The sequence below is a fragment of the Mus pahari genome, chromosome 3 (assembly GCF_900095145.1).
Source record: "Mus pahari chromosome 3, PAHARI_EIJ_v1.1, whole genome shotgun sequence".
NCBI classification, from domain to species: Eukaryota; Metazoa; Chordata; class Mammalia; order Rodentia; family Muridae; genus Mus; species Mus pahari.
In genome coordinates, this window is record NC_034592.1 from 119720644 (window position 1) to 119737019 (window position 16376).

The 16376-nt window shown below is 38.4% G+C and overlaps 1 protein-coding gene across 2 annotated transcripts in view; it reads left to right on the forward strand.

Annotated features, from left to right (window-relative positions):
* The window catches only part of Snap25 (synaptosome associated protein 25), a 73864-nt gene that overhangs the window by 48258 nt on the left and 9230 nt on the right, over window positions 1-16376 (forward strand). Inside the window, exons 3-5 of one of the 2 annotated variants that reach the window (XM_021192514.2) lie at window positions 1609-1650; window positions 6901-6949; window positions 13362-13479. In XM_021192514.2, the coding sequence (XP_021048173.1) occupies window positions 1609-1650; window positions 6901-6949; window positions 13362-13479 (209 nt within the window). Of the gene's footprint in view, window positions 1-1608; window positions 1651-6900; window positions 6950-12971; window positions 13090-13361; window positions 13480-16376 lie in introns of both variants that reach the window. The other variant, XM_021192515.1, reaches the window with a different exon arrangement.

A 16376-nucleotide genomic window follows, 5' to 3' on the forward strand; every position in this document is an offset into this window, starting at 1 on the left:
GAGAGAGAGAGAGAGAGAGAGAGAGAGAGAGAACCCGAGGATCTACTGGACTCAGAAATGAAATAGAAAGCAATTGTTTAGCACCCAGATTTATTTAGAACCCAGAATTGCCAAATGCTACCAGTAATCGCTTGATTTATTGTTTTGTTGATTACCTAGAGTTAAGACTGAAGGGAAATATAAATAATATATATATAAAACCTTTAAAGTGTGCTTGTCTGTAGCTATTACACTAAGAAAACAATACACAAAGTTGGGGTGTAAAGTTGGGGTTGATCTGGGAAGAGTTAGGGAAACGATAGAGGAGGTAAATATAATAAGAATATATTGTATGAAACTCTCAAATCATAAAAGTATTTTTTAAGTATAATAACTTTGAGGGATTCCTTCATTATTTGTAACCTGTTTGTTTGGGGTTTTTCCAACAAGAACATTGTCTCTTTACTACTGAAACTAGTTCCAATGCTACATCTTCACCGCTTCATTTTCTTCTTATTCATGAACATAAGTGAAGCTATCCCATTCCATTGACCATGTTGGAATCACACTAGTTTACCAGATGGTGAGCCATAGACAGATGACACCAAAACTCTACAGGAGCTTTCTGTGAGAACCACCCCCTGCTACACAGAAGTTGTTGCTAAGAACGCTGTGTTGTATTAGGTGTCAACTCTGTGCTCCTTGTATTTCATATCAGCACAGGAGCAATAAGCACGAATGTAGATAAATGTATTTCTGTTTTTCCAGAGAGTCAGTTAAACATTTGCCAGCACATCACTGCTGATAGCAATTTTGAGAGAGAGAGAGAGAGAGAGAGAGAGAGAGAGAGAGAGAGAGAGAATGAGAGAATGAGAGAATGAGAGAATGAGAGAATGAGAGAATGAGAGAATGAGAGAATGAGAGAATAAGCATATCTTTCACATTCCTTTAGGATCATGTCGAGCATAAGTTTCCTACTTGAAAGCATGGCTCTGAGAAATCACACTGGCTGTTGGATTGGAATGATGTTAAAGAACTGAGAACAAAGTGGCAATGCTGTACCCAGAGGACCAGCTACCAAGCTCAGCATTTTCTTCATGCTTTTCCTTATCTAAGAATGAAGATAATTAGGACTGTTTTAAACCTACTTGATTTCCTTCACCCTAAGGCGACAGCTTAATTTGTATCGATAACAACTTCCAGTTGTGTTTCTAGGAGCTTTAAAGGAAACTTGTTACAATCTCAAGAAAAAAATTATGGTTATGTTTAACATTCAGTATCCCTAGCCCAGGAAAGACGAAGTATCCCTCAGAGTATAGAAGAGTTTTCTGTGCATCCAGAGCATGCAAAAATGATTTTTACAGATTTCTTTGCCTTTGATATCAAGATCAACCTCATATGGTTTTAGTTTTATGACAATAAGCTTTCATGTGATGGCTTTAGGAAATCTGATCATGTAAAAAGTCCAAGAGTCAAAAGACTGAAACTGGAAAGACACTTTGTGTTCAGTTACAAAGTTGAAGTAATATGTGACAAGGACCTTGGTATTTCTCAAGTGAAAAAAAGTATTTTTTATCTTCCTAGCATTTTATTCCTGCCCTTACCAGTGTTTATGTTTTTCCATCTTAGTCCCTGGAAAGCACCCGTCGCATGCTGCAGCTGGTTGAAGAGGTAAGAAGTGGCTTCTAGTAACATAAACTAGCTCCCTGTGTTGGCATGTTCATTCCCAGCTCCTAATGATTTTACCAAAGCCATGCTCTTCTTGCTTCCAATGCTAACAAAGCCTATCAGAAACCCAGAAACTTCTGGAAATGTCATAAGCTGTCAGCTAATTATCAAGGAATATTCACTGCCATTCATCCCAGGATACCTCTAGAGTCTGAGAGTATAGAGAAACCCACCATTTCCAAGCTACTGCTTCCAATGGTCACAGAAAAAGGGTCCTTGGAAGCAAACAAAGCAGTGCTTGACTTACAGAAGAATTACCTATGTAAAATGTTCATTTGTCATGATTTTGTTGCAACAAATTCCAGCTAATCTAAAATTCTGTTCTGACTCCAGCTACATTTATAACTTTACAAAAATATGTATTTATGCAGGCATATCATCTTTTGAAATTGTTGTATTTAGTGTTGGACACTAACATTTATGAAGAAATAGGAAAAATCTTTAACAAAGAGAAAAATCCAGTCCAATTAAGTAAACATAAAAGTTCTTTTATATTACCGACTCTGAATTGCACATCCATTTGTAAAGCATTTGTAATGCATGGCTTAATGAATCCCAAACTATTTTTAAATGGGTAAAATAGGGCAGAAAGCAATAATGGAATGAAAAGAGCATTCGCAATCAAACCTACTCATTCCAATTTGGTAGAACAGCAGTCAACCAGGAAGAATAAATGGATTAATTGAACTTGCCCATTGGGGGAGATGGAGTAAGAAAAGAATGGGTTGGACTGTATTTATCGTAACCTAATAAAACAAGCCTAATGGTTTTTATTCAGCAAGATACCACTTTAGCCACAGTTTGAATGTGACTGCTTATCAATGTATAAATTCATGTGTGATTATCTTTTCTAGAGATCTTGGGCTTTCTCTGGCAGAATGATTAAATGAGCCTATTCACCCATCCCATGCTACTGTGAATTGCTTATGCAGTGACATGAAAGGGAAGGGGGAAAAAAAGATAAATTGGACAAAGGCTTAGATAAAAAGTAGCTGCCTCTTACACCATGGCAGCCAGTGCTGCCTTCCTTTATTTCTGCAGCTGCAGTGTTTCACCTAAGGGTGTAAGGTGACTAAAGGTGAATGACCACAGGAAGACTGGGGAGATGTGATGATGGGTTCTCTGGGAGGAAAAGTCTGTTATTTCAAAAGTGACAAATTGAGCTTATACTCTAGAACAAATTGGCCCCCACAGAGAGGGGTCTCAGCAGCATAGAAGAGCAGCTTTCTATTCTAATAGAAGAGAAATATCTCTCTTGCCCTGTTTGGGACACTGCTCATGCAAAAATGTGTAAATGCCAAAAAGGAAGCAAGTAGACTCAATGCAAGAATATTGGCTATTGGTCTTAGTGTGTTCTTTTTCAACATGTGGCAGGAAACAACAAAAGGAGCCAAAACTTGAAACATTCTTACATGAGCTCTGAGATTAGATGGAGATCACAACTTAACTGCTGTATTATTATACACAATTACTTTATTGTATGCTGCAGTATTATTATCATAATATACTTAATGGCTTACAACCAGAGCCTCCACTTTTTTGTGTACATGCCTGCATGTATGATGTACATTTTCACTTGTTTGCATACGTGCCTGCTTGTATGATGTACATTTCTCAAGATGTCTCCAATTTGCTCAGTTGTAAAATGTTGAAACATTGCCTAGACTGTGAGCAGTGGATAAAATGCATCAGAATGCACCCCTTTAAGCTGGCCTTCTGTGCTTCAGAGTCTTGGGAACATGGACCACTCTCTCTCTCATATGTCTTCTTAAAATGAAAGTAGTGTCAGCCTATCTTGCAAAAATATCGCTTCTCTAATTTATTCTAAGAATAAAAGCCCCATTGATAGAAGTAGGACACTCAAATGATGTTTTTGTTTCTTTTAAATTGTTACTCCATCAAGCATGAAGTTGCATCTTAGAAGAAGGGATGAAAGGGATGGCTTCAATCTCATATATCTAATAAATAAGAGGAGGCTGTTAGTCATTTCATCCTTAGAAAATTTTGAGCAAGGCATTATTAGAGTAGACTGGTTTGCTCTTACATTCTCATGGGTCATTGTATATTTATAGTGAAACATTCCTTATGTCTAGGGATTGGCTATTCAGATGATGTTCTGATTTTCAATCCAAAAGGAAATGCTCTTAAAAGAAAATCAGTATTAAATATTCATCAAGGGCAGAAATCATTTGGAAAATATGAGCTTTGAAATACCAGGATCTTACACACGGCCCCAAAGTCCATTGGTGCTACATAATTTGAATTGAACTGAATTTTTATTGAACTCAGTTTCAAAGTCAGAAAAGGTACTAGAATTGGGAAGTCTCCCTAAGGCAAAAAGTCAGCTTCCCATGGAAGCACAACTTCACACTATCATTAATAAACTCTAGAGTATGACAGCAGCGAAGGTTGTGGGGTGGGGGGCTGGCTTTTAATAGAAGTCACCATCAATGTTTCAAGGACAATGTAAAGTTACTCACAGGTCAGTGGAGAAGTTTCAGAAAATCCAAATATCATAGACTGGTACAGAGATTAGAGACTTGGTGGCATTCAGTTCACAGCCTGGAGTTAGACACTTACTTTTGAGAGGTACATTTTAACAACTATCTATGTAATACTGAACACTGGAGATAGGAGAGAAGATACAAATTGATTTATTGCAGGTAAACCAACATGTAAATAGATGTTCAAATTCAAGGTCATACCTGCCTTAGGAGCTTAAAAGAAAAAAGAATCAAATCTCAAAATAGAATTATTAAAATGTCCTCTAGGAGGAAATACTTGAAAACAAAAAGGTTAACTCTCATGATGCTAAATGCAGAAATGAAATCTGCATACCAACATCTTAGGCCATGAAACTTGAACCAGAAAAGACCATACTGCTTTAGGCAGGCAGATTTGAAGGCACTGCACAGCCTTCCTGAAATAGTTATGGAAACACTAATATTTCATGAATGTCTTACATCATTTTTCTTTCTATACCAGCTTCTCTTTCAAAACTCTTTGGCAATAAAAAAGAAAATCTTTTAACAGATACAGTTGTAGAAAGAATTCTATACAATCAAGTTAGTAAGGTTTTGTTTTGTTTTGTTTTTATTTAAACAGATGTGAAGTCCTTCAGAGTTCAAGAGAGTGCAGGGTGTCCAGGCATTAGGACAGACGTCTTGGAATTTGATGAAAACATTCCAAAAGTACAGCAGTAAAAATTCTATAAACACTGACTTGGTTCATTGACAAAATAATTAAATTCATCAATACACTTTAAAAATAAATGAAAAATGAAATTGTACAAAAGAAAGAAATGAACAGAAATATTTTTAGCTCAGTTTAGACAGGCTGTCTCCCGCACCAAACTCAAACACAAAGAATTGAGTTCAAGTAAAACTAGAGCCACTCCTCTCATTCTCAAGCTCAAGGAACTGGAGAAAGTTATATTCTTCTCCCTTTGCAATGTTTTCCCTATCCCTGCCTCTCTGTCTTCTAGATATTCTAAAAACCACCCAGTTATTTGATGAAGCCACCTGCAAAAAATGGAACCAAATTTAAGTTCATACCCTTATTGAGAACTTACCATATGCTTAGAGCCATCATTATTATCATCATAACCAAATATATGTTAGCTGATTTAATACTTACAGTCACATTTTATTACTACTTTGATATTCTGTCTTTAACCCAGAGGATGTTGGGACTTCAGTAGTTAAGTTCCTTGCTTCAGACACATAGCAGGAAATGGTAAACACGAAATTCATGAGAAGGATGCAATTTAAACTCATTTACTGAACCCAATTTGTTATTTCCACTGGCTCACCTTCCAGCACAACCCAAGTTTCTTGACTCTGAGGCCAACACATTCCGCTTATGTTCTCCCAACTGCGGCAGTGTCAAACACTCTTGCTTCTTCCAACTAATTCAATGAGTCATTCTAGTGTTGAGACATGCAGCACCTAATTGGAAAAATTGGAAAATTATGCTTGAATGGCATCAAACAAATAAGTGATACTCATTATATCTCACAGAATGCTATGATGTATAAATAGACTGAGTACTGGGCTAACAAAAGTCACCAGCTTTTCTCCATCCATCTTCTGTCCTCAGAAGAGTGGTACAGGATCTCTGGGGAGAAAATGGTCTCTAAGATGTTTCTGCAGTCACATCCATATGCCTAAATAAGCTTTATTTTTTTAAATAAGCTTTTTGTTATACTGTCTCTTAAGCAATGGCTATGAAATTCAGAAAGGGGCAAAGGAATCATTAAAAGGCAGACTAAGATAGAGGGATATCCACTTAGAATGTACTTAAAGAAAGACTTCAAGATAGCTCATGTTGATGTGTTTCCCCCAGTAGTATACAATAGAGCAGGTTAGATTCCCAGACATGGAAAACTTTCAAATCAAGTAGGACAGGATCTTCACTTCTACCACCACTGGCTCCCCTGCTTGCCTCTTAAGAACCTAGGTAGTCTTGGTTTATGTGGATTAAAAAAAAAAAAGTGAGATGAGGAGTGTTTCTAAAGATTGATGCACAAAAGAACCGCAGCGATCCTGGAGAGAACTGATTTTTCTCATGCTGAGTCATTGTACAGAACTGTGGATTTCAGAGCAAAATATGTTCTGATCTCACTCCATCTTCCAAACGTCAAAGAGCTTCTCTCCACAGAGTCAGTTTCCTTTTGAGCAGTTTTCTCTCAGCCTCTTCTCTTCTGTGATGAACCTAACTAGGTATCAGGACTCCAACATCCTTATTTATCTCCTATGAGGCATCCCTGCCCTGACTCTTAAATGGGCAGTTTTTGGTCAAACTTGCCAGGGAAGAAAATTCAGTCTAGAAAATTGTGAAAATGTTGCTTTCTGTGTAATGAAAACTGTAGTGTTCTTTTATTGTGTAGGTATAAAGATTGTATGGCATTAAGTACATGCATTCCAATGCACACTTATTATATTGAAGGACCCAGGTCCACCCTATGAAGGATGCACTTCATGCCTCCTCATGAGTCCCCTGGGAGTCACGGATAAAGTCACTCTTGACCCAGTCCCCTCTGATCCCTACCCAGCCCCTGAATGCGCTTCCCTTTTGTCTCCCTTTGGTTCTTCTCCATTCTCCATTTCTAGGGATAATTGTCTCTTCACTGATTTCTCTCTCTCTTTTCTCTCTCTAACTCCTTTTCACCGTTGCTACATTGTTGGAATGTAGAGTAAAGATGCTGGCATCAGGACTTTGGTTATGTTGGATGAGCAAGGCGGTAAGTTGAGATTTCTTCAGTAAGAACAATTCTTCATCTGAATTAATTTGCAGCTTTTAATTTTTTTGTGCACCCACGGATGTGCATTCTGCATGTGTTACATGTATATATGAACTTAAGGGTTCTAGAAAGATCAGTTGCTAATTTTCTTTCTTTTCTGAAATTACTGAGTGTGGAGATGTCAGGGTCTTCTTCAGGACTAAATTAATGATACTGCTATCTCTGCAGTGTACGTTTATAACAGGTTTTAAAAGCAAAATCTATGTGTATTTCTTAAAAGACAATATTTTAGACAGGACTGAGAATTTTACATATTCTTCTCATCACCAAAGTTTCCCAGTGAATTGGGTTTCCTTCCAATTAATGTCGAGGCTATGGGATATAGTATGTGAGGATATGCATTGCTTCTGACCATCTGGGAGTTTGGGTTCTCAAGTCATTACAGAGATTTCTTATACAACTAAAAATAACTAGAAATAATTTTTAATGTGGGGTCTGGAAAGTAGACATTTTAACCAATCAGAATATCTGAGCTATTTTAAAGACATTTTTGGAAAGGCTAGGAACAAAAAAACTTGGAGAACCTTAGTATATCATTTCTACACACTAAGGTGGAAACTAGAACATCAATATCATAGTTTTCTTTGACTCAAAATTTCTCCTGATTTGATGACAATGTACATAATTCTAGTCACAAATTCTCCTGTTTTCATTTTGAATTCTTATAATACCTAGATACTTGAACATTTTCATATTTTGTAAAAGCACTAGTAAAAAGTTAGGGTTATAATTTTTCTCCAGTGAAAAACATAGGAATGTCAAGCTCATTCCAGCAAAGACACAATAAACTCCAAGCAAACATTTCAAATTGAGAGGAAAGTTGCCATGCTGATAACTTGGCATTAAACACTTTTCCTAAAACAGAGAGAACCTATGCATATCATCAAAGGAAAAGAAAAATGAACAGGAGATATAAAGCTTTAAAGCTTGCAAACAGGTGTGTAAAATATTGTCCCAACCATTAGTGATAATGGCATGCCAGTTTTAGCAAGTTGATTTCTTCAGTAAGATACAAATTTTAAAAATTGACAATAACCAGTGCTATAGTGTATTGAAGAAAACACTCTTAATTTTCACATGGATGCCTTGGGCTGATACACATGTCATACGGAACAATTTAATAACTATATCTTCAATTTTGAAGTGTTCCTATCTTTAACCAAAACATTCAAGCCCTAGAATTTTTGCACTGAAGATAAACATTTACAATTGTGTAAAAATGAATATGCTTTAGTTGTAGCTGTATAAGACTAGAAATGATCTCAATATTTGTCTGTGGAGATATCAAGCAAATCAGCTATCATATAGCCATGAGGAGATATTCTTCAATCAACCTAGTGCATACGTGTTTAATGTTTTCTGGAGAGTCGAGATTTGAGTAAGAAGACAAGAGAGAGAAAGCCATAGCACTGGAAGTGTTCTGAGACACAAATGAAAAGTATTAGAGATTTATTGGGAAATGCCAGTGTTGGATTTATGTAGATAGTAAAAGCCTATGATTGCTAGGTGTGACAGGAAGACCCTTCAGTCTGTGATATGGGACCAACACCTAGAAAAGGAGCAGGAGAGGAAAGGAGTATAGAGTGGAGGAGTCCCAGATTATTGAACTGTTCTGAGAAGGTCTCAGCTAGGTTAATGGAGAACCCACGAGCTAAGATTTCTAACTCCAAGTACAGAAGAAAAGCCCATGTTGGACAGAAGTTCCACAGACAGAGCAAAGCAGCCCTGCTGTGCCCAGATAATGACTCGTAGCATCTTGAGAAAGCATGACCTCAGTATGAATGCCATATAATTCAGAAAGACAAAGCTACTCCCACTTCTCCAACAGAGGTACTATATGCTGGAATCCCCATACATGTGCAAAAATTCATAATTTTAAACAGCATGATTCCCACAAACATCTATATATTGTTATTCTAAGAAACGACGAACAGACACCTCCCTCTCCCCACACACATACACACACACAGGACACTGAAAGTTTTCAGCTGAAACATTCTGGATTCCTCCAATAAGCATATTTCCCACGAGAGCTAGTGTTATTGCAGATGTGTAATGAACAGCTCATACAGACAAGAAACAAACCCCTCTGATTGTAAACCTCCAAAAGTGAGTGATCTGGGACTTGTCTGAAGGGCTACACATTCCATTTTTACTAAGCTAAGAACTTAAGACCTTTGCAAGTGACAGATGCACATGTCCCTGCCTCTAAAAGCATTTGATTCTGTTTGTGCAATGTTTACTTGTTTTAGATCATAACTGCTTTTTGATTTCTCTTCAGTTTATGCTGTATTAATTTTGTCTCTGCCTGACATCCAAAGTATTAACTATTTGTACCTCGTAGCTGCTCGAGAAACAACAAGCAACGACCGTCCTCCTAGAGAACCATTGTATCTACTGTGGAGGCAGGCCAGAGCTCCACAGGGTGTCCAACTGAACAGTTGTACTGAGAAGTTCCTTATAGGATTCTTGTTTTATACCCAGGTATCAGGAGCCAACAAGGAGCCCCAGACAACTCAGGGACTCAACTATTGTTCTCCTAAAAGTATTATCTCCCAGGAAAGTCCCCTAAAGGCTACTGTGTTAAAATGAATAACCTAACCTTTAACCTCTGTTTTTCTCTTATTTCTCTTAATTCTTTTCTTGGCGGTTTTTTGTTTGTTTGTTTGTTTGTTTGTTTGTTTGTTTGTTTGTTTTTTGGGTTTTTTTGGTTTGTTCTCTTGATGACTCAGTCCAGACTCTCTGAGAGCTCTAAATTAAATAGTAAAATCTCTGACCATGGCTGGCAGAAAAAAAAAAGACAAAAATCAAGACCTATTTTGAGAGCCTGCTGACTCTTACATTAAAGTTAATGACACTATGAAGCAGCGTTTCAGAAAATATCCCCCCCACCCCTTTGCTAACATCCACTCACCAACCTCAGGTAGGAATGGCTCAGGCACTGTGGATACGTGACTGTGTCACTTTGTTTGAGTAAATTTCATTGTGCTCTCCAATGAAACCATATAGGCAGTATCTTTTAACCGAATATTTGTATGAAGGCTTGCATACTAAGTAAAACACTTACTGTGTTTTACTTTAGGACCAGGCAGAGTATTTTAAGAGCCTTAATATAAGATCCTTCACTTAGATGATATTGGTAGAAAAGATGTCTAAATAAGTCCCCAAGCAAGCTAACTGCTGCTGGAGAATCTATCACAGACAATCAAATACTCAAATATCTGGAGGAAGGGGGGAGGTTTCAACTTCTGCTAACAGCATGGACTGTTATCTAACAGAAGACTAGAAGACTCCCCTGAACCATAACCCGCCTCCTAAAGTTTTCTTCTCAACCTCCAAGAACAAATGCACAAGCTTAGGGAGAGAAGACATAGTATATGCCATGCAGTATGCTCTGAGACCCTCCCAGATGGAGCTGTTCATGGGAATGAAATAAAGACATTGGATGCTCTTATGAACTTCCCGCGAAGTGCTTCACAGAAATTATTCCAAGGCTATCAAGTCTGAATGTATCAATTATGCCCACAAAGTCAACTCAACTCAGCACAGTAAAATTATTATCATTGTTAAAAAATGCTGGGTTTTTTGTTTGTTTGTTTGTTTTAAGGGGGTGTTTTTGTTTTCTATTTTTCATCAAATTCAGAATCAGACTTTTCTCTTTCAGTCATATGTTTGCCAACAAATCTGGAAATCCATAATACAATGCAGCTTTCAGAAGAATATGGATGTGTTCATGTTTGTTTCTCTATTATCTAACTCACAGGTCCAACAACACTTAAGGGTCCATTCCCATATATGCACCATCTCCTATTCTCTAGAAGCACCAGAGATAAGACTTCTGAAATCTTGTCAGAGAGTCATTATTTTTGCAAAAACAAAGAGCTATTCATTGTTTTCTAATTTATGAGAAGTGCATCAGTAAGTACAAACATCTGAAGACTCATCCCTTCACAATCATGTATATGCATTGCAGCCATTATTTGTGCCCAGCCATGAATTTGCCCTTTGAGCCCAGGTACTTGTTAAATCCATTCTAACACATCCCTGTTTGAGCTCTCAGCACCTGTTTGCCTTGAACTAGCATCCTTATTTATATCTGTGTGCAAGATGACACATTGATAAAGGCAAGAACTGTGTCAACCAAGACATGTAGGAGGCCAAGAAAATTTTAAAAGTTTTAGGGAAGCTCTGTGTCTTTTCTCTTACACCCTAATCCTCTTACTCAGGGGTTAAGTTTGATTCATAAACTGATTTATTATGTTCCTAAAAGTAAACTAGCTAAAACAAACAAATAAACAAACAAAACCAAACAATTGAGCTTAGGATGCTGGACTACAGGGGGAGATCCTGTGTCAAAATGCAAACAAACCAACTAGGAAGGGAAGAAGGCAAGGAGAATGGAACGTTCTCTCAAAGGTGAGAAAGCAGGACAGGAGAGAAATCCCCTTTGCATATAAAGATATTCAGAGCATCCCTGACTCTGCACTGCATTGCTGTGCCCTCTGAGCTGGATGAACCCTGGAGTGTTTCCATTGACTTCTGAAAAGCATAGCAGAAGCAGCAGACACCTACTCAGGGACAACTTCTTTAGTCTCACTAAAGAGAGCAAAAATAATCTCTTATTATCCCAATTCGTGTTGGCCATACTTTGGGTCATTAGTGAGCCTCCTTTAGGTTTTACGGTAACAATTTCCTTAGCACACATGAATGTTTTCAGATGATTGTTTATGTCTATAGGCTAGAAATGTGCTGATCAGTTTTATCCTAAGCATGCCTGTACTTCTAGAGGCACAATTGTCAAAGCATGCATGAAAATATAGACCAAAAGAGGAGTCGAGTTATAACTAGACATTATCATTAGATGGCCAAGACATTACATTGCACATCTCCTTTAATGGTCTTTTAAAAAAACAAAACAAAGCAAAACCAAAAAAAGGCAAATTCCCTTCCATTAAACTTGCAGTTTCCCCAAACTGATGACATTTGTGAGAAATTAATCAATCCTGTTTATGTATCCTGGCAACCTAGAACTGATGAGTTTATATTAGTATCAAGCTCTATTTCAGATGTACTGAGGTCAGCTTTCCTTGTAGCAATGGAGCAATGCCATTCTGGGTGCCAAATCGTTGCCCCTCTTTCAAAAAGGCACTCATTTTCCCTGTTCTCTGCCCAGGTTTGTAGTGAGCAGGTCCCCATTGTAGACCCTGGGGAACCACAGCAGAAGAATAAAATGTCTTCCCTAGCTTTTGTAACAAGTCACTTCTAAGGTTGAAAACTGAATAGAAATATTTTGGTGCCTATAGTACTGCTGTGCTATGGTTACTTCCCTTTTCCAGTGTCTATGAATTAGATAAAGAAAAGTAAAAACAGACCACCTTTGTCTGTATGGCCACTGCTTAGGGAAGAGCAGGAACTCATAGCCACGTCTACTCCTGCTTCCTGTTCTCTTGTTGCCCTGAAGACAGTAGTGCATTCTATTTTCTCCTTCATCTGGTTGGAGATACTTAAAAACCAAAAGATACTGATACTTTGAAATTGAAGCAGACAATCTGTGTAGACACAATAAATGGGAACCCCTTAAACATAAATTAACACCTGGTTTTCCTTTCTCTTGGGTTGCACTGGTATCTGAATCAATACACTGTGCTGTTTCCTGGGATGTGCAAAATCAAACAGACCTTCTGATCCCATCTCATCCCGTCGGAACTGCAAACTATTTGGAGCATCGTTCTTTTTCATTTCCTTCCACCCATGTCTACTTAGGGCAGCAGCAGCCGTCTACAGCAATGCATCCTCCTGGACAATGCATTGTAATCTCAATCTCTCTCTCTCTCTCTCTCTCTCTCTCTCTCTCTCTCTCTCTCTCTCTCTCTCTAATTCTGTTTCACATAGTCATTTCTCATGTTCTGTTGGAAACCCCCAAAAAATTCATTCCACACTATCATCCCTTTGTCCTAACCAGAACAACTCGATCGTGTCGAAGAAGGCATGAACCATATCAACCAAGACATGAAGGAGGCCGAGAAAAATTTAAAAGATTTAGGCAAATGCTGTGGCCTTTTCATATGTCCTTGTAACAAGTAGGTACTGGGTACCAGCTCTAATCTGTGGCGTCCAGTTTTCTTCCTTTCTTTCTTTTTCTTTCTTTCTTTCTTTCTTTCTTTCTTTCTTTCTTTTTTTTTTTTTTTTTTTTTTTTTTTTTAATGTCAAAGTGANTTTCTTTTTTTTTTTTTTTTTTTTTTTTGTTTTTCTTTTTTAATGTCAAAGTGAATGTCTGAAGTTTTGTCTTTTTTTTCTTTGTCCTTTTCCATCTGCTTCATTCTGTGGGGATAAAATACTTGTGTTTAATCAGAACAACTGGAACGCATTGAGGAAGGGATGGACCAAATCAATAAGGACATGAAAGAAGCAGAAAAGAATTTGACGGACCTAGGAAAATTCTGCGGGCTTTGTGTGTGTCCCTGTAACAAGTAGGTGCTGCCTGCCTGCCTGAAGCTTTGGTTTTCCCAAGGCTCATCTCCAAGCCTTGATTAGCTCATTCCTGCAGGCGCATAGGCAGGATGAGCATGTGGCATGCAGAACAGATCAATACCGTCTCCAATGCATTCATCTCATAGCATAGATAATATTAGTGAGAGTTACTGTTGATGCATTAAAAATCAGGCATACTCCAGTGAAAGCCTCACTGTCAGCAAGTTTTATTGACGAACGTTTCAACATTTTCCAGTAAGTGTACTTTGAGACAGCGGCACTCAGGGCATGGTATTTTCCTCGATCTCAAGAACTAAATTGGAGATTTAGAAAAGATTTTGGGTACGTGTGGGGGATTCGAAACACACGTATCAAGGTCTGATTTTTTTTTTTCAGAAGAAAAAAATCATGGGCTAATTTAGCCCTAGTAAGCCTCTGCAAGTCAGAGGGTGTGGCAGGTACCCTCTTGCCTGCCAACCAGCTCCTGCATTTGGTCATGAGATGCTACAGCCTCACCCAATGCAGGCATCCTCTTCAGTCAGAGATGCTAGTGTCTGTCTCCAATTTGACGCTTGCCCTTCAACTCTTCCTCTTGGAAGATCTGCCCGTACACTGGCTGAAATGTTGAAATGTGTAGATTTTGCATGCACGACATCACAAAACATTTTAACTGTTCTCAAGGTTCGCAACGCTTTTTTTCGGAATGTAGCAGAAATGTGACATGTGGTTATAAAATTTTGCAACAGGGGTTCTAGAAGATAGTCTCATTTGGCTAGCAGTAAGGGGGAAATGCATGAGTGGATTGCCCAACATGCATTTGGAAAATTAAAGTTACCTGATCTCCCTCCCCCCTCCCCCTTTCCCTCTTACAAAGAAACCTTTTACCCAAAAGCTCTCCTGATCCTAGCTTTTAGACTAGAAATTGATGTGATTTTTGAGCAGATTATATGACCATTCGCACCCTTTAAACTTTGAGGCTGATTTGAAATATCCCACTTCCTGTTTAGGAGGGGGAGGGGCTCATCTTACCAATGAATAAAAAGCATGCTTAAAAAAAAAAAAAAAAAAAAAGATGGTTGTGAAGTAAAGCCTGACTAACTGGAATCTAGCTGGAACCCTCACCTGCCTCCTTTCTGTTTTAGCCAAAAAGGTGGGGTGGGGGTGAGGATAAGAGGAGGAAGCAGTCAGCTCAGATTTGAAATGTTTTGTTGCCTAAGACATTTCAGTGTCTCATATAGTCTCTATTCTATTCTATAAATCTCTACATAAGAACAAATAAATAAGTGATAACTTAATTTTAAAAGGTCATCAGACACATCCTCATTATCAGCTGTGACTTTGAAAAGGTTTGATGGTGCCCATCCCCAAAGACTTCTGAGCTGAAAATTAGCTCAAGAATTTGAGAAAGATGTTTACCAATTACCTTTAAAGCAATTCCCCCCCCCCCAGAACCTCTTAATCACTACCAAAGGTATAGAAATCTCCAAAATATTTTATTGTCAAACATTCCAGTTAGTCAAGATTTGACAATATGCCCTTTTTAGAGCCAATTTACCCCACATTTGGAGTGAATTCTACCAGATACACCCCTCAATCCTTCATCGATTGTGTGAGAAGAAAGGGTGGAGGTAGGTCTCTTTGAGGTGGATCCTCGGGTTCTGAAGAAATGTGACCTCCTAAATCCATATATAAGTGGTCCCTAATTCCTTCATTCAAAAGAGACCCTAATTGAGCTTCAAAGCTTGAGTGAAGTGTCCCCTAATGTGTGTAAATAATGCTTTAAAAACCATGTGTCACAACGCAGTGGCTGTTGGTGCCCTGGACTCTCTGGGGGCTTTGCCCTGTCTCGGCATGTTTCAAAGGACTATGATAGCTGTTCGGCCGTGATGTGAGTCTGTGCAGCGTTGTGGGTGCAGTGGTTTGCCTTCTCTTTGGAAACGCATATTTCCCTTCCCTTTGACTTTGCCAAAGATGGGATGCCAGACATTTTACATAGCAGAAAACATCACAAAGTCCAAACAAACAGCTTCTAGGGACCAAAAAGAGAGGGGACGGGGTGGAGGGATGAAGAAACAAACTCTTAACTCTGAAAAATTGTTTGATGACCTTGTACTATTTATTGAATGGGCCTCATGGCCCTTTGGTACAGTAAGTGGTGACTTTTCAAAGGTCTGATGGTAAATTGTGGAAGCTGCTGAAATCCCATTGGTGCATTTCCCAGTTTGTCACCATGGTTTCTTGGTCCCCAGTCTGCAAGGATTAAAGTCAGTTTAAGAGATGGCTTTGACCCTATCACAAAAAAAAGTGGGGGAAAGGAGAATATAATCTTGTTGTCTTAGAATAAAAACTGTGAAATGGGACCAAAGGATATATGTTGTTCTTGGACTCAATAGCATGTGGTTTCTACTATGCAAAGAACCTAGAAACATCTTTGATTGCCTTAAATTACAACACACCCACCAAAATATGCTCTATATGTTTCTATTGGGCACAACAGGTATGCCTGGATTTTAAGTTTTGTTCCAAGGCAGGTCAGTGAAATGTAGCCCATGGAGACCACACTAGTTTCAAACTACTCTCCCTTGTGATAACCCAGAATAGTTTAAAGTAGGAATCTGTTTGCACACTACCCTGCCCTTTGGCCCAACCAAGAAGCTACTGAACTGCGTTTCAAATCCTCACGAAGGCTATTACTGTCCTGCTAGTGCCTATTTCGAGAATGGTCAACTTCTGGAGTAGTTTGGCTTAAATGAGAATGCTTCACTTTCTACTCATGCCTGTAGCTGGTGCATGAAGAAGACACAGGGTGGGGTGGAGGTGGGGTTCCTCTTTGGTGCTAGATGGCTTGTTCTCTCTTCTATTTTCCTGCATTCATTTCACTATGCTTCTTTTACTT